At 40.9% G+C, this 27,217-nt stretch overlaps 1 protein-coding gene across 3 annotated transcripts; it reads left to right on the top strand.

The window, feature by feature from the left end:
• The first annotated feature begins 1,674 nt into the window (after window positions 1–1,674).
• On the top strand, window positions 1,675–26,847 carry ubr1 (ubiquitin protein ligase E3 component n-recognin 1). 3 transcript variants are annotated; one of them, XM_072689445.1, is made up of 47 exons: window positions 1,675–1,783; window positions 5,925–6,190; window positions 7,039–7,117; window positions 7,416–7,526; window positions 9,296–9,423; window positions 10,111–10,249; window positions 10,396–10,458; window positions 10,581–10,704; window positions 10,976–11,083; window positions 11,462–11,550; window positions 11,641–11,739; window positions 11,835–11,992; window positions 12,530–12,629; window positions 12,725–12,853; window positions 13,026–13,206; window positions 13,286–13,347; window positions 13,489–13,599; window positions 14,235–14,300; window positions 14,642–14,743; window positions 15,300–15,363; window positions 15,633–15,757; window positions 15,843–15,895; window positions 16,000–16,102; window positions 16,183–16,231; window positions 16,493–16,647; window positions 17,167–17,266; window positions 17,400–17,503; window positions 17,607–17,687; window positions 17,858–18,024; window positions 19,085–19,284; window positions 19,385–19,478; window positions 19,616–19,768; window positions 19,863–19,960; window positions 20,904–20,997; window positions 21,172–21,320; window positions 21,425–21,480; window positions 21,571–21,667; window positions 21,766–21,833; window positions 21,983–22,130; window positions 22,618–22,708; window positions 23,870–24,006; window positions 24,134–24,242; window positions 24,378–24,434; window positions 24,522–24,599; window positions 24,730–24,900; window positions 25,520–25,621; window positions 25,850–26,847. In XM_072689445.1, the coding sequence occupies exons 1-47, from the start codon at window positions 1,739–1,741 to the stop codon at window positions 25,989–25,991; spliced, it is 5,205 nt and encodes a 1,734-aa protein (XP_072545546.1). In that variant the 5' UTR covers window positions 1,675–1,738; the 3' UTR covers window positions 25,992–26,847. The 3 variants fall into 3 exon arrangements, with proteins under 3 accessions (XP_072545546.1, XP_072545545.1, XP_072545547.1); XM_072689444.1 differs by having other exon boundaries at window positions 19,082–19,284; window positions 25,850–26,846; XM_072689446.1 differs by lacking the exon at window positions 1,675–1,783 and adding an exon at window positions 2,443–2,566 and having other exon boundaries at window positions 19,082–19,284; window positions 25,850–26,846.
• Window positions 26,848–27,217: the final 370 nt, after the last annotated feature.

Below are 27,217 nucleotides of genomic sequence, written 5' to 3'. Positions count from 1 at the left end.
ATGCATCCTTCACTCTCACGAGCTAAATTACAGCCTTACTTTAGCCTTACCTTATTTAATTATTACATACAATAATAATACAATACATACATTAATTAATTTAATTATTACATACAATAATTAAATATTTACACAAGCTCTGCGTTACGGTCTTCATTTTAGTAAACTGACTTGAGCAAATGCTTGATATTAGCACCTCACTTATAGTAAAGCTGGAGTTATAAGAAAGTTATAGCTAGCTAGTGCTACATAACCAGACAGCATAGTGGGCTAACATTAGCATCATGTTTTAGAAAAATAAAAGGTTTGATATATGAAAGCAACTTTTAACATGCATCCTTCACTGTCACTGTTTACTGCTGTTTAACTGAGAAAGGATTAATGCTGATATTTATGGGTGGGGTGAGAACCCGGAAAATACTCATTTCCTTTTCCACACCAAAAATACACGAAATGACTCTTGTAGGTGGAAATGTTAATAAAATGTTCGTTCTCACAGGAATTACTCTGGATGAATGTACTTCACAGATCACTTCACATGACTTTTTTCCCCTTTTCCTTTTCCTTCAACAAATTTTCTTTTCTTTGACCAAACAGAAGTAGCTTTCAGGCTGCGCTAGTGCTGACTGATTGATAAGCTGATCAGCTCATTTTCTGTACCTGCTAACAGACAAATGAGATAAATAAAATGAATATTGTTTACTTGATTGAATAATGATGATTTCTTGGTTGAAACGTTATTACTCCTCATTGAGACATCTTAAATCTGAGTGTGCAAAAAAAAATCAAAAAAAAAAATCAGACGTTTCCAATTTCAGTGTTTTTATTAGCCTTACACTGCGGTATGTATATTATTTAAAGTCCCATGTTTTTCTTTTTCTGTTTTTATTTTCTTATAAAGCACTGTTCATTGTACCTCTACAAGGCTTTGTACTTGATTTTTTTAAAATAAAAAATAACAAACGATAAAATAAATAAAATAAATTGTAGAAATATGTTTTTGTTTGTTTTACGCTCCGTAGTGTTTAGAAGACATCTAAAAAAGAAACGAAAAAAAAAACCCCGAAATAAATAGAAGACCTCTAACGTACACAGCATGTTTTATTAGATAGTACGGGTTTGTAGTATGCATATTTATTTAGTGTGTAGTGTACATTAGTAATTAATAAGTGTGTTTGTATGCGTAGTGTAGAAAGTAAATTAACTATTAACTAATCATTTAGACCAAGTAAAATAGTACATTAATTCTAAGGTTTGAGAAGTTACTATTTTAAATATTTGTTAGAAATGTGTTATTTACAGATATATGATGTGTACTATTATCTATGATCACAAACACATAATGGAACATGACTGAAATTTAGGAAAATTGTCAAAAGAAGAGCTAACGTTACTTAATGATGAGGTCGGGTCGATGATGTTGCGACAACCTTGTTGAGAAAACGGAAACAGCGCCACCTTGTGACAAAACTGTAGCAACGATGTATAAAGTATCAAAGTTGTTTTTTCTTGGCTCTAAGATTAAATTAAATACAAATGAGAAATGTCGTGTTTGTGTTTTAAGCAGGCCTGCGTGCACCAGAAACCCCTACACATGTACAGATTGGGAGCGGATGAAAGGGGGGTGTGTTGAAAGTGTCTGGCAACCCAGGACCAGCCATCCCTCCCCGACTGTCGCAGGCCGGATTCAGTGGAGGTCGCGTGCGTTACCGTGGTCACATCGCGCGCCGTAGTGAACATGGCGGAGGGGGAGAACTCGGTGAACGGGCTGCAGTTGTGCACGGTAAACACTGGGGTTTCACGGGCATTTCCCACGCTTTGGTTGACGTTTGTATGTTTTGCTGTTGGTGCAGCGGTCTGTGTGTCGTGTCGTGTTAACGCGGAGACGTTGTTGGGCTGTTTTTTGTGGGGCAGACGGATGTCCGCTCTGTTGTTGTCGTCGTTGACGCTTCTCGGTAAACGGCTACGGTCATGCTAGCGTTAGTGTTAGGAAGCGGTGGCAAATCCAGGTCCAGAAAATAGAAATCCGCCCCAGGTTTTTGTCCCGGCTGCTTGGACGGCTCTGCTGCAGCTGGGCCACACGGGCAGTGGGAAGAAATTCCTGGGGCGGATTTTTACTTTCTGGACCTGGATTTGCCACCATCGCTGTCTGGAGTGAAAGCAGAGAGCAACGGTAGTTTAGGTTGGCCAGCGTTGGTAGCTAGCACTAGCTAGCCTTTTCTCGTTGGTAGCTAGCTAGCTAGCTAGCGGAGTTCTAGTTAGCTAATAGTTTTGCAGGTTTTAGCTACCGTAAACACAGGAGGATAAGGAGCAGGACACCAGCTAGCGTGCTAAACATAGCTAGCTAAAGTACCGAAGCTTGTAAACCAAGGCTCAGGTTCAGGATCAAGTTTAGCGCGACTATGAAGCAATATGTCTTTCTAATGTTAGCTATAGCTAACGCCAGTAAGCAAAACGAATAACGCCATTAGATACACCGATCTCTTTTCAGACGTGATTAACTGTCGTAAACAACAGTGAAATATCAGCAGGACGATGTGTCCTGTTCCAGCTGGTCATTATGAGTGTGAGTAATTACAGGTCAGTGATTTGTTTTCCAGGGTTAAATTGGTGTAATTCTGTACAGCAGGAGGCTGATGAACTCCGTGACGTGGAGGTCTGATGAAAGAACAGCGTCTCTTCTTCATCTGTTGTTTATGATTTTGCTGAAGGGTGGACTGTTGTTCCTTCTTGCTGTAGGCCTAATTACTTTCAGCCTTACCTTCTCTTTTTCCTGCCCATGCTGGGTTTTTATTTTCCTGATGATAATCGCCTGATTAGACACAATTATTATGCACTGTATGGGGAAAAAAAAGTATTGGGACACCTGCTCAATCATTGTTTCTTCCGCAGTCAAGAGAATTAAAACAATTGTTTATCCTGCTTTTGTGGAAGTGACTGTCTAACCGCTCCATCTACATTTGGTAGCATTGCTGTGAGGATTTCATTGCATTTAGGGCCAAGAGCGTTAGTGAGGTCAGGGTGTTGGAAGATCATCCCCAGCTCATGCCAAAAGTATTGGATGGAGCACCGTCGTTTTAGAGAATACAGTTCTGCTGCTCCACAGCTCAGTGCTGGGGGGCTTTATACCCCTCTATCCCACACCTGGCATTAGGCATGCTGCCACAATGTCCATGTTTATCTGCTCCAGAGTGTCCTGTTCTATTGGTAGTACTTCTTTACAGGGACTAGACAAGCTGTGTGTGTGTGTGTGTGTGTGTGTGTGTGAGAGAGAGAGAGAGAGAGAGAGAGAGAGAGAATTTGCACACCTGTGTCAGCAGTGTGTGCAACTTAAAGTAGCTGATTACAGGGATGTCCACAAACATTTGGATATGTACAATGTCTAACTGACTCAAATAAAAAAGAGCCCCTAATAACTGCAACAGCCCTAGTGCACTTTTCTTTGAAGGGGAATTCCAGTCATTGTTTTACAGGTTAATTCCATTTTGAAGAAAATGAAAGTACCCTAAACATAACCAAGACTCAACATGTGTCTTCTACACTTGTATATTAATGTCATCTGGACTGCAAGCTATATCTGCTGTTCAGTGTTCACTGGCTCAGGCTTGTAACAAGGAAGCAAGTCTAATTAATCAAACTGAGCAAAGACTCCATGCATTATAGAAGATACAGGGTAAATAAGTATAGGGAGAATGTTAGCTCTGAGATAATAACGTCCAAACGCCACCAATATCACAGACCTGTGAAAAATGATCTGTGAGTTTCAGGTTACACTGTAGTGTTGATATCAGAGCTTTGGCCAGAGTGGACACATAGTAGAGTACTGCTATAAGTCCTGATCCTGCATCCAGGTCATGGTATCATTTTAGTAGACCTTACCTCAAGTGGTATTCATATTCAGTCATTAGGGAGATATATAGCGGTATATACAGTCAAGGCATCTGACATCTAAATTTATTTGTTAAACCAAACCCTCACTAGCATAATTTTCATGTAATTGAGTTAGCCTTGTCAGCTCTGTCTCCAGCTCTCCTTGAGGATGTCCATTATTTATCATTTCCATCCAGAGTGTATTTTATCTATACAGTTCAGCCATAACAACAGCACCATATTGAGTAGGTCCCCCTTGGGCAGCTTTGACCCTTTGAGGCATGGACTCCACAAGATCTCTGAAGGCATCCTGTGGTATCTGGAAATGTGACTTTAGCAGCAGATCCTTGCGGGGCCTCTGTGAATCACATCAGTGATTCTTAGGTGCCCATGACTCTGTTGACGGTTCACTGCTTGTGTTTTCTTGGACCACTTTAGGTATGTACTGATGACTGCATACCAGATCTGCTTTTCAACTCTGCTGAAAACAACACAGTCATTTTTATTGTATTTACATAACAGAAGCAGCCTAATATCATCTCCATAGGGAAATAAATGAGGTTGGTAAATTTACAGCAAGGTTCCACTGTATGGGGTAAAATTGATTAGTTTGTGAGATACATGAGCTGACAAATACAGCACAGATGCAGCCATGTTTTTCCCTTTTCCCTTTTGATTAAACTTTTATGTCAAAGTTTGTGGATATCAACAGTTCCCTTAAACTCAGGGTTATTAATAGGGAATTTCCTCTTTTCTACTGTATCGGACTCTTCTGGCAAAACTTTCCACTAAATGTTGGAACATTGCAGGCAGAATTTGACTTCATTCAGCCACAAGAGTGGGATTCACATTAGTGAGATCAGATACTGATGTTGGCTGATCAGTTCTGGACCACAAAAGCCACTCCAAGCTGTCTTAAAGTTATACAATGGAGCTCCATCGCTCTAGAGAGCTCATTTTCACTACTTCACAGTCCACTGCTGTGGGAGGCTTTATGCCCATCTACATTATATGGACAAAACATATTGCATATTGGGACACCTGCTCATAAGATGTTTTACCTAAAATCAAGAGAATAAAAAAGGTTTATCCTGCTTGTGTTGGAGAACTATATCTACTGTCCAGGGAAGGCTTTTTAACTAGATTTTGAAGCATTGCTGTGAGGATTTGATTGCATTCAGTGTCAAGAGCATTAGTAAGGTCAGAATGTTATTTGATCACTACTTAGCCTAATTCCTACCTCCCCAACTCATCCCAAAAGTGCTGTATGCAGCGTCATCCTTCCAAAGAACACAGTTCCACTGCTTCACAGCTCAATCCTGGGTGGTTTTATACCCCTCTAGCCCACGCCTAGAGTCCTGTTCTATTGGCAGTATTCATCTCCGGGACAAGACAAGCTATGTATGTGCAGTTGCGTGTCTGTGTCAGCAGCGGGTGCAACTTAAAGTAGCTGAATGGATTAATAAGAAGGGGTGTCACAAACATTTAGACATATAGTGTAGCCAAAATGTAGTGGTTGGTGTGGCGCAACAGATAACACCACTACCTGCCACTGAGTTACAACACAATGTGGGAGACCAGGGTTCGATTCCCGGTCTGGGTGACTGTGCTGCGCTACACCAATAAGAGTCCCTGGGCAAGACTCCTAACACTACATTGGCCCACCTCTGTAATACCAGTTACCTTGTAAGTCGCTCTGGATAAGAGCGTCTGCTAAATGCCATAAAATGTAAATGTAAATGTAGTTCTTGATATTGGGCATTGGTGACTTGTGAGTGGCTGCATCAGTGTGTCCCATTCTGCTGATTGCCTTGCATTTCACTGGAGGGTGTGCAGTTTTACCTGTACTGTTTAACCTATTCACCTTAAAGTGACTTAAAGTAAATGCTCTGCATAGAAGGAGTGTCTGAATACTTTTGAGTGTATAGTTTGTGGTTGTTTTAATCCACATTGAAATATGTGCAACTAACATTGGGAGAAAATGTTTAAATCTTGTACAGTACAAACGCTTGTAGTTCATTTTGTGCAAACCAGACTGTTTCTTTTCCCTTCAGAAATGGTGGGAGGCTTCAGACCGGGGGGCTGCAATACTCCGTTATGTTGTGGAGCAGGTCCCCCATATTTATTGCCTGGAGGCTGAGCCACAATCAGTAGAAGAGGAGCAACGAGTGCAGGAACGCATCCTGCACCCACTGGAGTGCTTCCTTTTCGGAGAGGACCCCAGGGTTGGCTTGGAGAAACTGGAACATCGAAGTAGTGGTTCATCCTCTCAGCTATGTGGACGTGTTTTTAAAGAGGGCGAGACAGTCTACTCCTGCAGGTTAGAGCTGGATCCGTCCAGGGTGTCCTGTTGTTTATGATCTAAACTAGATGGACAAAGCAGTTGGGATAAAAACATATCCTAACAAAGCACAGTGTTGTTATGAGTTCTGGTACTCTGCATATGTTAAACTTTAAATGAAATGTAACATTCAAACCCAGCATTGCTTTTGGTAAAAAGAAAATCACATCTGGAATACCCTCTTTTTTCCATTGTAGTTCATGATTTAAGACCTTAAGTGTTCTCAATTAATTATAAGGCATTAGCAGCATAGTCATGCCACGGACACCTCTAAATTACAGAATACCCATCTAAGATGCTAGAAGGTCCATACAGTGCATCTGATGATGTTTTAACGGAATAGTATATTGAGTATATTATACATTACTTATGTGCAACACCTAGAAAATGCTGATAGAAATAAGAAAATACTTTTTTTTAAAGATCTATATCATGTTGGAGTGGACAATATAATTATATTTTATTATATTCTGAATGATGTTATTATTGTGATACACAATAAGCTTTACTAAGCATATTGACGATTTCAGTGCTTAAATAACGCAGGTTTAATTAGATGTACTTGCAGCACATTTTGAATAAAAATCACTGTACTCAGTATGGGAGAGTATTTGAGTAGTAGTTTTTAAATATCTGCTGTTTCTGATGCATTTTGTCTGTGACCACATGGATTGTGATAAATATCATGTATTGTGAAAATGTCTTTAAATATTGTAATATTATTTTTTACCGTATCACCCAGCCCTGCCTCCATGTATTATTTGTGTGAGACATGAGTGTGTATGAGGTGAACTCAGTTATTTAATCAAGCTTTTATCCTTTCACAGGGACTGTGCAATAGATCCTACCTGTGTGCTGTGCATGGACTGCTTTCAGAACAGTGTGCATAAAGGACATCGCTACAAGGTCAGCTGAACAAAATAAATAAACACCAAAAAAAACAACGGTATTTAAAGGTTAATATGTACAGCCAAATTTTTCAGCTTACTTACTTACTGACCGTTCTACCAGTTAAGATATAAAAGTAATAGAATTTACATAGTTATAATAAACAATAACTGTTATCATTAGACTATGCTTATATTACTCTGTTTCTTCATGTGGTATGGCTGAAGTTAATTATTTGCATGCCCAACACTGCTGTTGTTATTAGTAGAAGGTGAAGTAGTAGCAATCATCTTGCTCTTTTGGTTTTATCTTCTAGATGCATGCGTCATCAGGAGGAGGCTTTTGTGACTGTGGGGATTTGGAGGCCTGGAAGACCGGCCCCTGCTGCTCCCAACATGACCCCGGCACTTCTGTAGCCATGGAGACAGTGAGGCTTGATTTCTGCCAAAATTATTTAGGCTTTTCTTAGGACGGAGAGATTCCGTCCTTTTTGTTGTTTGAGCTAGTTTCCTGCCCTGGGGTCAGGGGATTAAACTGCTGAACACTCTGGCCTCTGCTGACCTGGAAAAACCACAGGCTGTGTGGGAGAGGATGCCTGCAGCACTAAACAAGAGTTGTTCAGTTGTTTAATGAGAGAGAGAGAGCGAGAGAGGCTGGAAGAAGCAGAGGGGAAATAAAAACAGTGGCAACATTAGGTTTATAACAGACTGTGCATATATTGAGAATAAATGCTTATGGTCTGGAAGTAATATTGTGAACTGCTGTTACATTCAGCAACAGAATATTACTGTTCTGTCTGGACAGTGCGTTGGTGATGTATGGGGAACACAGTGTATTGTCGTATGTCATTACAAGGCTCTAATTAGGGGGAAGGGAAGGTGTCCTTCGTGGACCATGTTTCTTTAAGCGGCCTTGTCTAGGAGAGCTGTGCTTTGCTCGCCAGGTGGTTTTGTCCTACATAGACATCACTCACTTGACTGTGATAAGATCAGGGTCTGGAAGGTCTCACACTGCACCTTGTCATTCGCATGTGTATCTGGAAAAAAGCAGCTGTCTTTTTTGCTTGATGTGCTGGGTTGGCTATTGTAAGCACCTTGGGACCAGAACAGATGCATTATGAATGCATTCACCTTCTTGTAAACCACACAGCGACTGCGCTCTGTCGTTCAGGAGACTTTCTACACAGTCTCAGTACTTTTGTGATGAATTTCACATGCAGGGTGTGGAGGGATGCTGAAACTAGCTGTATCTTAGCTTGATGTTGGGAGCCTTTAGTATTTTGTTGCATACTAAGATTTAATTCTTACATAACATGATGTGTGTTGTGCTGGTATGAGTGGATCAGTCACAGCAGTGCTGCTGGAGGTCACAGTGTCACAGCAGCAAACGGATAGCATATACACAATTAGCAGTGTATATATACAATATAAATAATAAAATGGGCAGCATCCTGTGACCACTGATGAAGGACTAGAGGATGGCCAACACAAACAGATGAGCTTCTGTCTCTGACTGTACCTTTTTTACAAGATGGACCATCTAGGCAGGGGTGTTTAACAGTGGACAGTGAGTAAACACTGTTTAAAAACAGCAGCAGCACTGCTGTAGCTTTACACTAGAAACAAGGGGGTGGTTTTTACAGGTGATCAGTGTATATGGTGATTAAGGTTAATGTATTGTAAAGTATGTCAACAACCTGTGGTAGGTTGAAAATGACACAGATGTTTAAAATATTTAAGTATAAGTGTTTCTTTGTAGTACTTGCAGCAGTTTACAGCACATTTTCCCCAATGCATTTACATGTTGAGATCATCAACACAGGTAGAGAGTGAGAGAGAGTTCAGTGAGATACTCTCTCACTCGTTTTAAAAGTCGTCTTTGTGCTAAGTTGCTTTCGGCAAAACCTGGGTGCTAGAGGCATTTCAGTCTACTCCAGAAAGCACTCCCTGACCTACCTTTTTGTTTTTTTATATTTTTATAACTTAACATTTATATATAAAGAATGTTATATATTGAATGGCTTCCTCAAGTTATGGCCTTAATGAGAAACATAAGTAGAACAGCTTTGATGAGAACATGGTACAGCTAGTTGTATAGCCCTTTATAGTCTACATTATGGTTTCTAAAAGCTGTTGCAGATCGTGTGTGTGTGTGTGTGTGTGTGTGTGTGTGTGTGTGTGTGTGTGTGTGTTTCAGGATGACTGTGCATTGGAGGCAGAGCTGCAGGAGCGGGCTCAGACATTGTTCCAGGTGCTCCTGCAGTATGTCACTGACCTGATGGTTTGGGAGGAAGGGGATGAGCTCTCTGATGAGATAAAGCATGGGTCAGTCTTGTTGCTAATATGAAGATATGCAGTGTTTGTGTTTATCTGCCAAAACTGATACACTCTTAAAAAAAAAAAATAAAAGTGCTATAAGGGGTAAATATAAAGATGGATCTTAATAGAACCATAAATAGTTTTTTTATGCTCTTGAACAAATATGATAGAAAACATAAACAGCACATTGTGTCTTAAAAGTGAAGCAACCGCAGATCTAGCGCCTCTGCTGTCTTGTTGCAGTATTTGTCCATCCCCATATGTTTTAATGACAAAACAGCCCTTTTTCCATCTCAACTGTCCTAAGAAGGCGGGGTTAGGAATGAAGTGTTTGACAGTCTATGCTGGAAGAGAGCTTCTGCAGGACCTGCATCGTCCCTTTTCTTTTCGTTACATGCACTGCACTTGAAACATTACACTTACCGAACAAACTGGGAATCCTGGGGAAAAATTTGCTTTGCTTCAGTGCTGTAAGCTCAATGAAGGCGGTCTGAGACATGCTTGGTCTATGAGAATGGTTTGGATCTACCAAATGAGTAGGCAAGTCTGACTCAGATCCAAATTTGACATGGTGGGCTCAGTTCAGGCCTTATTTCTATAGCACTGTCCCTTGTTTTCTACAGTGATTGATTTATACAGTGTAGTACAGAGTACTTGGATTATCATTTGAGAGACTATTTTGTTTTTCTTCAGAATGGAAGAGGACACACACTATTGTGTCCTTTATAATGATGAGCACCATTCATACGACCATGTGATCTACACGCTTCAGAGGGCCATCAACTGTGACCACAATGCAGCTCACACGCACACAGCTCTCATCGACAAGGAGGTGCAGTATCCTTCATGTGCTGAAAGTAGCTGATTTCTCTGAATGGGCAAACACACAGTTTTATTGATAAGATCACAGCCCTGACTTATACATCCTGGCAAAATTCCTGGAAAAAGTTTCTCATGTAAACGTTGTGTTCTTTTCAGGGGCGTAGAGCTGTAAGAAGAGGATCCCTGAGATCCTGTCAACAGGCTAAAGAGCTCATCAGGGTAAACCGCTTTGACACCAACGACTCTCACTTAACCCTTCTTGGCTCTTCTTTTCGGTTTCTGTTCTTCTGTTGGTGTTAGAACAGTCTAGTCTAAGCTCTCTTTATTGAACACCATTGCAGTCGAACTCTGAGCACATCACCCAGCAGCCTTTGCGAGTGGAGATCCTGCACTCAGCTCTGATGGCCCATCAGACTTTTGCCCTCAGACTGGGCCCATGGTTTCAGCAGATCATTGGCTATTCAGGTACATTGTTGTTGTTGTTTTGATTATGTAACTTAATGTTAACTGCAATTTTTAACTATTAAAATTATAATAGGATCTTAATTATGAAGTGAAGAACTTGAGGTCATACCATACCCCCTGTCAAAATGGTTCAGTGTACAGTAATTAAGGCTTAGTGAGTGTAATCGAATAATAGTAGCAACTCTTTATTATTGACGTTTTGACTGGCATTCCGAATTTTTGTGAATGATTAATTGCTCACGCTCTTTCTCGCTCTCTCTCATGTACACAGTGGGCTTCAGGCAGGTGTTTTGCCAGGTGGCTTTGGAGCCCAGTGCTGACAGTGATAAACCCTGTTTGATCAGCAGGCTTATGCTCCATGACGCCAGACTCTACAAAGGCCAGTATTAAATTGTCCTTATATCCCGTCTTACCATTTATATGATCGTTAATATGTTGGCTTTTCGAAATCTGCAGATGGGTGATGCATTAAAGGAAAAACTGAATAAATTAGTGTGGAAGCATTGCAGTGCTGTTGCTTCCAGACACTTGTACTGTATGTTACAATTAAGCAGTTAGCACCCCTTGACCAGAGGAAAATATCTAAATGTTAGTAACAGTGTTTGTTTTTGGGGTACAGATGGCAGGAGCTTCAGTTGTAGAGAGTTCACAACTGAGGAGTGTTTAAATCTGTACAGTGAACAAAGTGACACCTGCTTAGATTGCATGTTGACAGTGAATTTTGATGATAAACCTACATTTCTGTTGTTTTCATCAGGAGCCCGTAAAGTTATCCATGAGTTGATATTCTGTAGTCTACTGATGGAGACAGAATATAAGAGGCAGTTTGCCATGAAATTTACTGAAGTGAGTTCTTCTGCGAAAGCCTTTATAGTAAAATAGACCACACACATCCAGGGTCTAACCACTGGTTGTTCTGTCTGTATCCTTCTCCAGCTTTATAAACAGTTGCAGGAGGACTTCATCAGTGATGACCATGAGAGGAACATCTCAATCACAGCCCTTTCTGTACAAATCTTCACTGTACCAACTCTGGTAATTGAAAAACAACAGCAGCAAAGCTACGTACCTCGAATAAGCTGAGCACTTTCTCGTTTCACGGAATTGAATGTTCTGTTTGTGTGCTAAAGGCTAGACAGCTGATTGAGGAGGGCAGTGTGATAAAGGTGATTATAGACACGGTCATGGAGATGCTGAGGGAACATTTGGACAGCAACCAACGCTTCCATTTTCAGGGCTACAATTCTGACAAGTTCTTCCGAGTTCAGGTGATCTTCCATGACCTCAGGTGAGCAGTTGTTTTCTTTCTGTGTGGGTAGATTGTGTAGTTTTATCTACAGATGGAAAAAATAATTGGCCTTGTATCTGTATTGATTTTCAGCCAAAAGATGCGATCAGCTGATATTCCTCTAAATAGCCAATTCTGAGAGCCAATCAAATCAAATTCAGGGGTAAAGGATTATAGTTCTGTGCAAGGCTCCTCAGTCACAGGATGCTGTGGTTGCTTATTCAACCACCTTCTGCTTGGCTGTGGGCCCATTAAAGCCAGTGTTGTACACTGCTCCTTGTGATGGCTTTGTCTGGCTTTTATTTATTTAATTATTTAATTTATTTATAATTGCACATTACTCACTCACATTTGTAGAAAGTGTAAAACTAATGCACCTCATGGAGAAGGCAGAATAAGGACATCGCTTAACATCACTTGCCAAATATCCTGAATTGGGGCAATGAGTATCAGGCCCCAAAATCCCTGAATGGTCTCTCTCTCTAGTTTTATGTACAGTAGCTTTTTTTTGTGTAATTGTATTTTTTTTGTGCACAGGTACATCCTGATCAGTAAACCCACCGTATGGACTGAGCAGTTGAGGGGCAAGTTTTTAGAAGGTTTCAGTGTCTTTCTGGGACTCCTTAACTGCATGCAGGTAAACCATCACATAACATGCCAAGTTATGTACTGTATGCTCCTGTTAAAGCAGTTTTGTAGCTCTTGTGAGTGCTGTTTTACCCCCTGTAACAGGGAATGGAGGAAGTGAAGAGGCAGTTTGGCCAGCACATTGAGGTGGAGCCAGAATGGGAGGCGGGTTTCTCCATACAGATTCAGCTCCGCCACATTCTGTCCATGTTTCAGGACTGGTGCTCTTCTGATGTGAGTTATCTAAAAGCATCCTCAGCTGATGTGAATAGGATAGAACCAATTTAATATAAACCAATTTCTGACCTGTTCAAGTTCCCCAGGTTTCAAACAATGATGTGGTGTATTTGGTTGCTGGGTTATAAATCACACTCACACAGTGTGTGACAGCATGCTTCTTTTACAGGAAAGAGTTTTGCTGCTAGCCTTCCAGGAGTGTCACAGGGCTCTGCTGCGCTGCACTAACCAGCCCTTACATAGTGAGCCCACTGACAGCTACATGTGCAAACATATCCTCCACTCACGCCCATACAAAGTCTCCCAGGAACCTGTCTCCATTCATTTGCCGATCTCCAGACTGCTGGCTGGTGAGATATTGTGATTTATAATTATTGTTGTTTTTCCATTAGTCTCAGGTAACCTCACCTTTTCTCTTTTATCTTGTAGGTCTTTACGTGCTCCTGTGTCAGACAGGAGCTGCCCTATACCTCCCTGACTTTGTGGATCCTGTAAGTTTTATGACCTTATAACTGATCTGTATATGAATGTGTCTTTTCACCTTTTAAAAAATGGCCTGTCTATGTTGCTCTGCTGTGCTGGATGGTACTCTGGGATCAGAGTGTAGACCTGTATTTGTGTCTGTGTTTCAGGAGCACCTGGATTTTTCTGCATTTGCAGAGCATCCACTGCGCTGTGTGGTACTGGTTGCTCAGGTGTCTGCAGAGATGTGGCGTCGAAATGGACTTTCCCTCGTCAGCCAGGTGAGATGGTACTCTCTTTTGTCAGGTTGTGAGTGGAGGAGGGTAATTAGGCACAGAAGGGTTGCGAAACATGGAATGTTCTGTGATTTGGGTAAAAGCCAGGGAGGAATATGAAAACAAAAGTATTTGTCTATGTTGTGTAATCTTGTGTAAGGAGTTATGTCATCATATAATCATGCACAGTTTGCAAATCCTACTCAAATAGAGGGTGAGACAGTTAGAGGCACAAGCACACATTAGAAGGCTGGACAATATGGTTAGCATAATATTTTGTCATGCAGACAAAATTCACCAGTATCTGCAGATAAGAAAAAAACTGCTATCCAGATACTCGTACACATAATACATGTAATATAGTGGTGTTTTATTAATTTTATTTTTCTGCTTGATTTAGTTAAACAAGACCTATTGCACTCTCTGTAATGAAACACGCAGTTGGTCATTATTCTTTAAGTTCCAAACATATTTATCACAGTGTAGTAAAAATCATCACATTGCCTTCACATATCTACTAGTTATAATGATGTTGAACAATGTACTTCAGTTAATTAGTCAGGTTTTAAGTGGAAACTGTAAATTATTATTTTTTAATTTTGTACATGCTGGTCTACAGTTGATGTTTGCTTTTTGTTTAGGTTTACTACTATCAGGACGTGAAATGCAGGGATGAAATGTTTGATAAGGATATCCTCATGCTTCAGGTTGTTTCTCACCTCCATGTTGCCTTACCACAATGTATATCTGCAATGTGAACATAAAGTATATTGTTATTGTCATGCAGAAACATTGTCTCTCCAAAATGGCAACTTTACAGGAGATGGAAAATATTTTTTTAACTTTCAGTGAAAGTCAATGTTTTTATTCCAAGTCATTTTGGAGCATTTCTATTGGTCCGTTCATCATGAAAATGAAGAGCAAATTGCTGTTTCAAATGATGCAAAAAAAACCTGTAGCTGTGGAAAAACAAGGTTTTTGCATGACCGTGACGATATGTAGATATTTTGATTGCAGGTGAGACTGAAACCTTTTTTCTCTGCCACAGATTGCTGCTTCAAAAATGGAACCAAACCACTTCATCATGCTTGTTCTACTAAGATTTGAGCTCTTTGAGGTTTTTAATGAAAATTACTCAAGTAAAGATCAGGTACGTGAACTACCACAGGTGCTAACTTTTAAAAGAACTTAAACTGGTTTATTTACAACACAAAACAAAATGTACATACAGACACACACAAGCACAGCTTGTGTAGTCCCTGTAGAGAAGTATTGCAGATGAAATAGGACTCTCTGGAACAGATAAAAATTAACGTGTTGGCACCATGCCTTATGCCAGGCGTGGGCTAGAGAAGTATAAAACCCCTCAGAATTTAACTGTGGAGCAGTAGACCAATGTTCTCTGGAATTATTGTCCTCCATCCAGTACTTTTAGGGTGAGTTCAAGATGAGGTGGGGTGGTGATCTTCCAATATCCTGACCTCACTAACGTACCTGTCACTGAATGCAATCAGATCCTTGTGGCAATCCAAAATGTTGTGCAAAACCTTCCCTGGACAGTAGAGACAGTTATTCCAACAGAGGCAGAATAGACCTGGACAAAACAATGAATGAGCAGATAGGGAGTCCTTTAAAGACTAATAGATCAATAGATATGGGATGTAATATGGAAGTATTTTTATGTAAATGTTCCCTTTTCAATGCAGGACCTTTTAAAACAGTGGAACAGACTGACAGAGGAGATGCTATACCTGTTGATCATCATCATAGGCAAGTCTTAATAGAACCCTTATGTGTGCTGGTAGTTTGGAAAGGAATGAGTTGCTGTACTATACTGCAGTCATCTTTTTCATGGTCAGAAATTGGCTTCAGTGACTCATTTTGTCAGTAAACAGGCAGCTTTTAGCTTCCATTGTTCTTTGTGAATTTCATCTCCTCCAACTGCACAGATGGCTGCATTACTCAGCCTGTTGTTTGTTTATTTAATGGCTTCGTAAGAAGCTTAACTGCCTTTCGTTTTCTCTTTGCTGTTTTGATAGGTGAAAGGTATGTCCCTGGAATCAGTAATGTGACTAAAGAGGATGTGACTATGAGGGAAGTGATTCATCTGTTGTGCATAGAACCCATGGCACACAGTAGCTTGGTCAAAGGTCTACCTGAAAATGTAAGAGATTGTACCACTTATAAAAAAATGACTTTAGACATGATGGCTGACTTCAGAAAATGATGCAGTTGTTTTCTTATTGCAGGAAAGTCATGAAACTGGGCTTGAATCTGTTATCTCTAAAGTTGCCACATTCAAGTAAGTCGGTCTCACAAACCTGAACAACCTGAACTTACATTTTAAAGATAATCTGTTTGGATGCATGTTGGTATGAATTCATTTGTGCACGCAACCTTGTTCAGGAAACCAGGAGTCTCTGGCCATGGTTTATATGAACTGAAGAAGGAATGTCTTAAGGAGTTTAATCCCTTCTTTTACCACTACACCAAATCACAACATAGCAAGGTACAGTGTACATGTACAGTGTTTAATCTTCTGCACTAGTGTTCCTTCTGCTAGTATAACTGTGTGGGTTTTTACCTCAGGCTGAAGATGCACAGAAGAAGAGAAGGGCCCAAGAAGGAAGCGACAAAGGCATGTAATCGTTTCCCTCACATGCCTGTGCATAGTATACTATACTGTAGCATACTAAAATGTTGAACCTAGTTTGGGATTGAAAAGAGTTTCAGGTGGGGATTGATAAAGTGTAGTGTTGTGTAGTCTAGGGTTTTGTTGATCACGACACATTGCATCTCTACTTGCCAGCATTCTTGGAAAGCATTGTGCTAAACCAACCACAATATTTTTCCCTAGGAGAATTGAGATATTGACCATTCTTCCGCTTCTAATGTGCAGCTCTTAGGCCCCCGGTACCGCCTCCCTTCTGCCCCAGCTTCTCCAGCATAGTTCGGCTGATGTGCTGTGATGTGTTCATCCACGTGCTGAGGAGAGTACTGCAGAGGGCCGTGGAGGAGCGCTCCAGTCTGTGGAGCGAAGCCATGATTCAAAGGGTGTGCTGACATTTCTTCCACTATGTTGCTCTCAGATTGTTTCCAATTTTTCAAGCAGGAATACGCTATATGTCTAAAGGTATCCCAACACCTCTTCTAAGTACTTAAGTCAGCTGTTTGGGTCTACCAATTGCTGACATTCATAAGTAGCCACACGTGAGCCTGAGGTCATCACTCCCACTGCCAAGCGGGGCACGAAGCCCCTTAGCATTGGGCTGCGGACTAGTGGTACTGTATGCCCTCTGTGATGGAGCACTATCTTTTGGGATTGGTGAAATCCTCACTTTCAGAAGAGTTAAGGCTGTTACTGTAGCAAAGCGTGGCCACATGGTTTTGATTTCAGAAGAAATATTGATTGAGCAGGTGTCTACAAACCTTTAGACATGAAGTGTATGAATGTAGGGATACTGTTGTGGTGTATTTGCTAACTGATTCAGATCTGTTCCACTGTTTCCATCGATGTGAGTCTTTAAACTTGCATGAGTTGATGAAGTGCGTGTGTTTGTGTGTGCACTCCAGGCCTTGCATCTTATAGGCCAGGCATTGCTCGAGGAGAAAACTCAGTTGGAGGCCAGCAATGTTGATGAAGTGACATTTGACTTCAGTCACAAGGCTCGAAGTACGTCTATCTGTCTTCCACCTCTTCTTTAAATGGAGGATGGAAAAGGGGTGGAAAAATGGTAAATTAATAGCATGTCCCTTTGTGCTCTCTGTGTATGTTTACTCATCACCTTGTGTTTTTTATTTTCCAGCAATTGGCTCAGATCACAGCAAGTCATTGTTCCATTTCCTGTCCAAAATGAAGACGCTGCCTTCTCTTGAAGCTCAGAAGGACATGATTAATTGGTTACTACAGGTTTCTGACCTTCTTCCTTCTAGACTTGATTAACATCTTGATTATCATTTTTACCTCTTTACTTAATAATTAATAAAATTTATTTTTTTACTTTTCTTTTCAGATGTTTGAGATTGTGAAGTGCCTTCGAGAAAAATCTAGCCCTTCCGCTTTGTGTGCAGTGGATCAGACTAAGCCTGAGGAGGTAATGGGATTTCAGCAAATGCACTCATTAGAATGTACTTAGCAATGTATTTGATTAACCTTGTGCGTATATGTCTGTGATCTAATTGATTAGTATGGATCTTCATGTCAGACTCATGTGACAGAGTGTTGCTAAGGTTTGTAAAGATCTGAATGTCTTTCTTTGTGCAGAGTGTTCAGGACAGGAAGAGGAAAGCCGAGGCAGCTAAGCTGCACAGGCAGAAGATTATGGCTCAGATGTCTGCCATGCAGAAGAACTTCATTGAGAGTCACAAGATGCTGTATGACAATGTGCCTGAAAGTGGAAGCCAGGGAGAGTCATCAGCTTCCATGGAGAGGTAAGGAGAAGTCTGAGAGGCCAGAGTAATATTAAGAAACTATTTTCTAGTGTTTAATGTGTTTAATAAAGGAAACAGGAAAACGAACTTCACAAAAATATACATCATTTACTTTTACTTACATACTTAAGAACTTCGTATGTCTACCCCTGCTAGGTTGAAAGGTGGGGATTAAAAAAAAGAGCAGTAAGGCCAAACCAAGTAATTTCAAAAATACAATGTAAGGCCAAATGTTTGTGGACACCCCTTCTAATGAATACATTCAGCTACTTTAAGTTGCTCCCATTGCTGACACAGAAGTGCAAATGCGCGCACACACACACATACACAGCTTGTCTTGTACTGTAAAGAAGTGTTGGCAATAGGACTCTCTGGAGCAGATTAACAGGAACCTTTTGGAACCAGGCCTAATTCCAGACATGGACTAGATGGGTAGAAATCCCCCCAGCATTTTGTGGAACTGTGTTCTCTGGAGTAATTCTGCTCCATATGATACTTTTGGAATGAGTTGTGAATTGGGGCTGAAGGGTGGGATGATCATCCAACATCCTGACCTCACAAAGGTTCTTGTTGCTATATGCAATGAAATGCTCACAACAGAATCTAGTAAAAAGCCTTCCCTCGATTTCGGAAGAAACAATGAATGAGCAGGTGTCTTAATACTTTTGTCCATATAGTGGTTGTGATTGTGGTAGTGAGGTGGTGGTTTTAGGCAGGACTCATGAGTGACCGTAGTTTGCCTGGTATGGTGTTTTGTGTACCCCTGGTATGGTGTTTTGTGTACCCCTATGTGCACTAGAGTGAATGAAGTTATGTTTGAGAGATTAGAGAGTTTCTGCTGGTCGTTGTTGCTTTAAAGATGCACATATCATACATATGTTAAAATTGCTGATACAGATTTATTAACAAAATGACCAAAATCTGCTCTATCACCCTGGCATATTGTGAAATGGAATAGAATTGATTGTGAACGTTGATGCATTTAGATCACCACCTTCAGATCCATCTTTAACACCCCTGTTTTTGATTTAATGTTCCTTCTCTCGACTGTGTTCAGCAGTGCGATGGAGCTGGGAGAGAGGCGTGTGGCCGTGGGGCCTCAGCAGGGAGTGTGTCCGGCAGACTGGGAGGCTCTCACCTGTATCCTGTGTCAAGAGGAGCAGGAGGTGCAGGCTCAGGCTCCAGCCATGGTCCTCACTGCCTGTGTACAGAGATCTACAGTCCTCACCCAGTGTAGAGGCAAAACCCTGTCAACAAAGGGTAAGTGACTCTTCATACACACTCGTGCTTGCGCACACTTGTGCATTAGATGCGCAAATATGTTAACACTGAGATTTGTGTGTGTATTTGTGTTGGACAGAAAGCTCCTACCCTCTGTTCATGCCTCCTGATCTAGCTGTGGGCACACACACTGGAAGCTGTGGACACGTCATGCATGCCACCTGCTGGCAGAAGTAAGTGTTCGCTGAAAATGTCACCTCACATTAGCATTGAACAAACAAATGAAACGAAACTAGCTGGATGGACTATTTTCATTTCCTAGATATGCTATCAGCAGCACTCACTAGGTTTGTACTGTCTCTTTGTGCAGGTATTTTGAGGCAGTGCAGAACACTACTCGCAACCGACTGCACGCTGAGATGATTATAGACCTGGAGAATGGAGAGTATATGTGCCCGCTCTGCAAGTCTCTCTGCAACACTGTGGTCCCCCTTATACCCATGGAGCCCAGCAAACTCAACTAGTACGAATGCTTTGAGTAGAACTCTTGGCAGACTGTGTCATTCTGAAACTTTTATAGATCTTTCTCACTCTTTCTCTTTCTCCTCTCCCATCAGTGAGAGTGCTGAGTTGGTTGGCCAGGTCCTCACTCTTCCTCGTTGGATACAGATAGTGCTGGCTCGGATCAAAGGACTCAGAGCAGCTCAAGCAGCCGGTGAGTGGCTTTTCTGATTGTGCAAAGCTTTCCTGTGTATTTTCAATATTTGGGGTCTCATGTGAGCAGATGAGTTGTAGCATTTAGATATGTTCTCGTTAGCAGGAAATTCCAGACCAGTCAATTATTTTATTTTTATTTTATCTTTTGTACAAGTTCCTGCTTGTAGATACTCACGCCCAACCTGTGTTTAGATACAATACAGTCAAAATACTGTTGACTTCCTCACCAACCCCCTTTACCTGCTAGAAGAGCCAGCTGTAAACCTTTTTTCGGTAAATTTGTCAAAATAAACATATGGTCAAAGAAAAATTTAAACATCTTCAACAACGGTTAAAAACTATTGGCCAGATCCATAAAACTAGCGGGAACTGTGCAGCCCCTTGCCCAGTGATGAAGTACTATTCATAAAAGCACTGTGGCAGTGCTCAGTGCACTGGTCTCTCCTTACCACCACAGTATTTTTAAAAATGGCAAAGTACAAACAAAGTACAAACAAAGTACAAACAAAGTACAAACAAAGTACAAACAAAGTACAAACAGAGTACAAACAAATCAACCTAGACATATTAATGAGCTATGCTTATTATTGACCACTGCTCAGTGCCTATTTTAATTCCAACATAGACAAGCTGCGCCAGAGAAAACCAGAGCTGGGGATTCTGAGGAAAGACATTTTCAAAATATTACATTTTAAAAACATCCGAATAGCACAGTCCTGGCATTTGACAAACTGCATATAAGCGTTCATTAGTTGCAATCGTGGCACAATGTTCAGTGAATCAAGCTATTGGCACTGATGTCAGATATCAAACATATCTGAATTGGTTGTGTCTGTGTTTTTTCAAAGAAACCTATTCATATATTGTCATATATTGAATCTGCCCAGTGTTAACTTGGAACTGGCTTAGTATTTATTTACTGGTTTATTTATTGTATTTAGACACTAGTACTGAGACAGGAAAAGAGGAAACTGGATTCTTTGAGGATGGCCAGACTGACTTCAGATCAATTCTCAGCTTTGGAGTTCAGCCACCGTGAGTCTCTCTCTTGTATTTCTTTCCCCCATATGAAGAATTCTGTATGTGCATAATATAAACCCAGGGTTTATCTTTTGCTGTGAGTGTCATTCTAACGTCTCACAGCACACACATTTTAACAATCGCACAAACTGTGGAAATTGAATCCAAGCACTTTTTTGTCTTGGTTAGGCCTAAATACTCCAGCAGTATAACAGATATGCTGGTAGTCTGCGCCACTACAGTGCACAGGGTGGGTCTGCAGAGTGCACCCAACGAGATGTGCCCTCATGTGCCTGTCATGACCTGGAACACTTGTGCCTACACCATCCAGGCTATTGGTGAGCGGCTTTTCCCTTTCACTCCCTTAGTGATTTTGATTTTTTTTTTTGTCTTCTGTCCATCTATTATTTTACACATTTTGTGGCTGTGCTCCTCTCTACAGACAACATGTTGCAGGAGGAAGGAAAAGCTCTGTTTGGTTCTCTGCAGAACAGACAGGTCAGTTTCAGTGTGTGTAAATATTGTTTTGTTCCTACTTCTGTTTGATTTATATGCTCTGAGGGCAGCGTTTGCAATTGTGTTTTTCAGCTGGCTGGTCTAAAAGCAGTGGTACAGTTCTCTGCAGTCCAGAGACTGAAGAGCTCACAAACTGTCATACAGAAGCATTTCACAGACATGCTCGCAGGTACGGCTACCTTTCTGTATGCAAATGTTAGTTCTTGAAGTACTGTTAGTTTCTGAAGTACTAACGAGTTCTCTGTTGCTCTTATTCTCTGTACCTAGCCTTGCTACCTCTCCCCAATGCAGAGGGCACACCTTCAGTATTAGAAGTAGATTTCTTCCATCTTTTGGTAAGAGTGTGTCCCAACTGACTGTCTAGATGTTTAACAATCTGTAATACCTGTTTCTGAATAAAGATGAAGATGAATTGCATGTATGAGTGTGTGCAGATCACTGCTTCTTCTGTATTTGAGGAATCTCCTACAAAAACTTTTCACAGGTGGGGCTCGTTCTGTCTATACCTGCGCTGTATCAAGAGGAGAATGTTGACCTGCAGCCTTCAGCAATCAGTACAGCTTACAATCATCTTCATCTAGTGCAGTTAGTCACTATGGCCCATGTACTGCAGGTTCTGCTATCCTCGCAAGGTACAGACACAAAGAAACACAAACAGTATAATAATAACATATGTTCATAATAAAATAGCAAATTCAGTCATATCAGAATATTATGACCACCCCTGGTTTGGAAAGAACTTGGCCCAGTATATCAGTTCACTTATAGGAGCACTTTGTATTTCGACAATTACAGATTGTAGTGTATCTGTTTCTCTGCATATTTTTTTGGACCTTCTGTCACTGTCGTTCAATGGTCAGGACCACACAGAACACCACAGGCTAGAACTACATAGTTACTCCGATGTGGTCTGTGGAGCTGATATAATGGGCCAAGTTAATTTAAAACTGGGGTGGTCATAATTGTTCTAATATGACTGTATATTATCAACAGACAAGCTTTGTCATTGTCGTCACTGACTGATCAGTCAACTCTGATCTATGGAAGATGGACTGAAATTACAAAACGTACATTATCTGTAAAAGGTACCAGTAGTGATTTGTGTATGTTTGTGATCAGATTCCAGTGTAGTGATAGGAGGAGGAGAAGAAGAGGAGGAGGCCAGAGCAGCAGCAGCACTTTACTCTACTATATCACAGCACGCAGAAGGGTGAGGATCTGTTTCAGTGGTGTTGAGGTTCCAACAGATTCTTGGAAAGCCTGAAAGTAGCCTAGACATAAATGTCTGACTACTAGAAGAATTAAATGTATGTTTGTTTTCTGAGCTCTGTTTACTCCATTGTCATAAAATGATTATGAAATCATTACTTCAGATAAGTAGTCAAGAACAAAAAAATGAGCATTAAGTATATATGTACTATATGCATAACAAAAAAGCTATGTGATTTGATTGCAGTGCAAGGGACTGGTAGATAAAAAATAAGGAAGGGCAAACTGACATCAAGTTGGATTACATGTCAAAATTAAACTCGTGAAATGGAAATTTATAAAAATGTAGGTCTAAAAACAGAACATTTTTGTCCAGAATGATGCAGTAAGCACACAAAAATATAGTAATTGTGCTGCTGTTAATCAGCAGACTAGCATATATGACTTAAATCACACAGCTGAAACTCCAGTTCCTAAGTTCATTAGAGACTAAGTGTCGGTCAGTACTCATTATTAAAGGTCTTATCAAATTGAGGTGTAAAAAACAACCAGTATGTACCTTAAGATTATCCCTCTATCTGTGAATCTCTTGCGTTCTCATTACAAGTTGATTACAAGTGGGCCGGGGTTGGGCCTGCTTGGTGAGAAACAAGCAGGGTAGAGAGGAGGCAGTTAGACTGTTTAAATCTGGATAAATCACTTGTTGTAACAAAATACTACAAAGAGTGTCCATGAACTCAAGAGTCATTGTGTGTATGAAACAAATCCAGAATAGTGCCCTCACGGAAAATATCCAGCCCGCAGTGATCCTGTGAGTAGAACTGAGTAAATGAGATGAGCAAACCCATTTTCTCCCTAATTTGGATCGGCCATTACCCAGCCCCTACATATCATATGCAATGCTTCCAACGCTGGGAGGGTCAAGACCAACACACGCCCCCTCCGACATGTGCACAGCCTGCCCGCGCCTCTTTTTCCGTACTGCTGCCGATGCAACATTACCGGCCTGGAGAGAGCAAGGCCAATTGTGCTCTCTCTCAGGACCGGCCATAGATGGCTAGCAGCATGACCAGGATTCGAACCAGTGATCATAGTTCATAAGGTTCCTGTAAGGTTGTTTGTTTGTCTTTTGATTTGGCTTTTTTAATTCTCGTATTCTCAGTCTCAGGGCTGGTGTACCTGGTTCCGTGATTGCAGACAGAGTAAGGAGAGGTGTTCTACCCTTTCTTCGGTGTGCTGCACTTTTCTTTAATTGCCTTACAGGCGTGCCCCCTCCAGAGGAGCTCTTCAGTACTGCAGGTTAATGAGCTACTTCACAGACACTGGCTAAAACATATTGTTGTGCTCTTTTTAATTATGTGATTCATGTAATTTTTAAATGTGAAATTTTAAACTAGCCAACATGTTTTCCTCCCCCCATGTTCAGAGACCTCTGAGAGTCAGCTGCCCCTTCTGTGTAGTTACCTCGCTTTGCCCTGCAACCTGTTCCAGCTCTTCCAGGACCACAGGGACACTGTAACCCCCCTAATTCAGAGGTACAATACTGACATCCAACTACAGTATATTAGTATTTCCCAGAGATGTTTATAGATATATTTATACTGTTGCTCACACTCTGCACACACAAGCTGCAGAGCCCCCGTTTTTAATGCTTTATATTTGGAATACAGGTGGTGTGGAAATGGAGCCATAAAAAAAGCCCTGAAGGGAGAAATGAGCATTGTCAGGTGAGTGACCTTTCACTTCCCACTGATCTTTATTTCCTCTCAGGTTTCAAACTTTTATTAAACTTTCTAAAATCAAAACTGTGACAGGTACCCACGGAACAGAAACAGGCTGATCAATCTTCCTGAGGACTACAGCATACTGCTTAATCAGGCCAGTCACTTTAAGTAAGTGCAGCTGATTTGCTGTTTTTTCAACTTATCTGATATTACCTCTTCACCATTATTATGGAAATTCATGCTTTTAAGTCTTTAGTGAAATGTATAGATTACGTGCATCTCCTTCGGTTCCTTGCAGGTGTCCAAAGTCGTCAGATGATGAGCGGAAGCACCCGACGCTGTGTCTGTTCTGTGGAACCATGCTTTGCTCACAGAGCCCCTGCTGTCAGGTGCAGCTGGATGGGGAGGAGGTGGGTGCCTGCACAGCCCATGCTGCCTCATGTGGGGCTGGTGTAGGCATGTTCCTGAGGTGAGTAGACATAGTAGTAGTTTATAATGTACGTGCTAAGAGAAACCAATCGTGTGCAAATACAGAATGTGTGTGTGTGTGTGTGTGTGTGTGTGTGTGTGTGTGTGTGTGTGTGTGTGTGTGTGTGTGTGTTATATGAACCTATTTGTAGATAGGGTCAGGTCCTAGTGCTCCTTGGAATTGCAGTCAGTTAGCCAGATGAGCTGAGAATCTAAATACCTCTTTCTGGAATTAACCTGTTAATGTAATTAAATAAATCACATTGATCCAATAAAAAAAATACTCAAAAGCACTATTTGAGGACTATTACTGTCTCATTGTTGGGATCAGATTTACTATGGAAAAATAGATTATCTCTACATCTCTTCAAAGCTTAATGTTGCACGTAATGACTGATTGTTCCACTAACCTAGATTAATATATTTTTGTAGCAGATGTCCCAATACTTTTGCATATATAGTTTATATACAATACGATGCAATTTTTATTTCAGGGCTTTTTTTCCCAGGATTATTTTTTTTAGTTACATTGTATTTACCTGAATTGGGATATATACAGTTTTGGTGAACAAGAATGAAATTCTAATGACTAATCACCCCTGCTGTGTCTTTCTGAACAGGGTGAGAGAGTGTGAGATTGTTTTAATGGCCAGTAGGACACGAGGAAGTACATATCCAGCTCCTTACCTTGATGACTATGGGGAGACCGACCCTCAGCTAGGGTAAGTCAGACTGCTGCTAGAAATAAGAATACAGTTCAGATATGTTAAGAAGTTCTTAGGACTACATGCGTAACTATTCATAATGATTGGTTTATCATTAAGGTTCTTGTACCTGAAGCCTTTTTATGAACTCTTCATTAGGCAGAGGTGTAGTGTGTTATAGTTGTGTGCGTAAATACTGTATAATTGTAGATATAATGTGTAGCGTGTTTGCCAATGTTGTTACAGGCGTGGGAACCCCCTGCATCTGTGTCCTGAGCGCTACAGGAAGCTGCACCAGCTGTGGCAGCAGCACTGCATCCTTGAGGAGATCGCTCGCAGCTTAGAGGTGCTTAACGTCATGTTCGCCTTCGAGTGGCAGATGCTCTGAGCTCAGGTTTGGGCAGAGCGGGCCTGCAGGAAGAGAGCTGTCGGACTTCAGGAAGGACCACCCTCTCCCACATGCTCTGTTCAGTTCTTTTACAGTCAGATTTCCTCTGTTCCAGCAAAGAGTAGCTGAACTGGTGGGGAAGTAGTTTTTTTTTGTTGTTGTTGTTTTTGTTTTGTTTTTTTACTTTTTAAGGATTCACTTGGCCTGTGCAAGCGTATCATTGTAAAACAAGGAAAAGAAAACCCACACATGGCTTTTATTTTTCTCCTTCTCTCAGCTTGAAGTGTTTCCATGAGTAGGTGATGAAGTCTTTCTGTGTTGTTTCTGAGTATTAAAGTGAGGCAGGGTTCTTCTCGTCTTACTTGTGTACGCACTTTTTGCGGAAAATGCTTCCTGTTCTTTTTGCACTTGTGTATAAATGCTAGCCCAGCTATCCTGTCCTCCTCAGCTATGGACTTGTCAACTCTTCTCTCTACTGTGTGGACAAACTGTATCAGTGTGAATATATTATACCAATATATGAATATATTATACAAAGATCCCCTATATAAAAAAGTATGTCTGTTATTTCAGGCAAATTGTTTTTGCCAATCTAATTGAATACCTCTGGCAGGATTTATGCTGGGGTGTGTATATAAACCAATATTGGGTCACCAGAACACAGTAAGAACCATCAGCACACCATTAATCTTCATCTGTCTATACAAACAGATAAAGTAACTGATGCATTTGTTATTAATTGAAATCTGGACTTCAAGTACTGTTTATGCCACGGTTGGTCATAGTTTGATTAACTCTTAATTATTCACACAAAAATTGATTTGATTTAAAGGGTTAGTTTTGCATGATCATTATTATTATTATTATTATTATTATTATTATTATTAGGATACAAGCTGTTGCTGTCACAAAATCTCTGGTGAGGCTGATGCTGGGGCCTCGGCACTTACCTCCAAGCTGCCCGGCGATTCCACATTGGTGGCAGTTCGAAAAGAGGCAGTGGCTGGCTTCACATGTATTGGAGGAGACCTGGGTTGTAGTGGCAGGAGCTTTGCTAGTGAAGGGGGGTGGGGTAATTGATAGTACCAAATTGGGAGAAAACTGATTTGATAAACAAAATTGTATATAATTAAAGTGTTAGCCTGTTCCTCCTTCTTTTATGTATTTGTAATGACTTCACAGATTACAAAGTTAGATACCATGAGATACCACTTTTTGAATTGTAA

This window comes from Salminus brasiliensis, chromosome 10, assembly GCF_030463535.1.
Source record: "Salminus brasiliensis chromosome 10, fSalBra1.hap2, whole genome shotgun sequence".
NCBI lineage: Eukaryota > Metazoa > Chordata > Actinopteri > Characiformes > Bryconidae > Salminus > Salminus brasiliensis.
Note: the sequence above shows the minus strand (reverse complement) of the source record. Positions and strands in the feature narration are given on the sequence as shown.

Coding starts and splice junctions, on each gene's coding strand:
- ubr1 (XM_072689444.1), top strand. CDS start 1,739: ATGGCGGAGGGGGAGAACTCGGTGAACGGGCTGCAGTTGTGCACG. Junction 14,744..15,299: donor ATTACTCAAGTAAAGATCAG/GTACGTGAACTA, acceptor TTTTCAATGCAG/GACCTTTTAAAACAGTGGAA. Junction 17,688..17,857: donor ATCAGACTAAGCCTGAGGAG/GTAATGGGATTT, acceptor TTCTTTGTGCAG/AGTGTTCAGGACAGGAAGAG.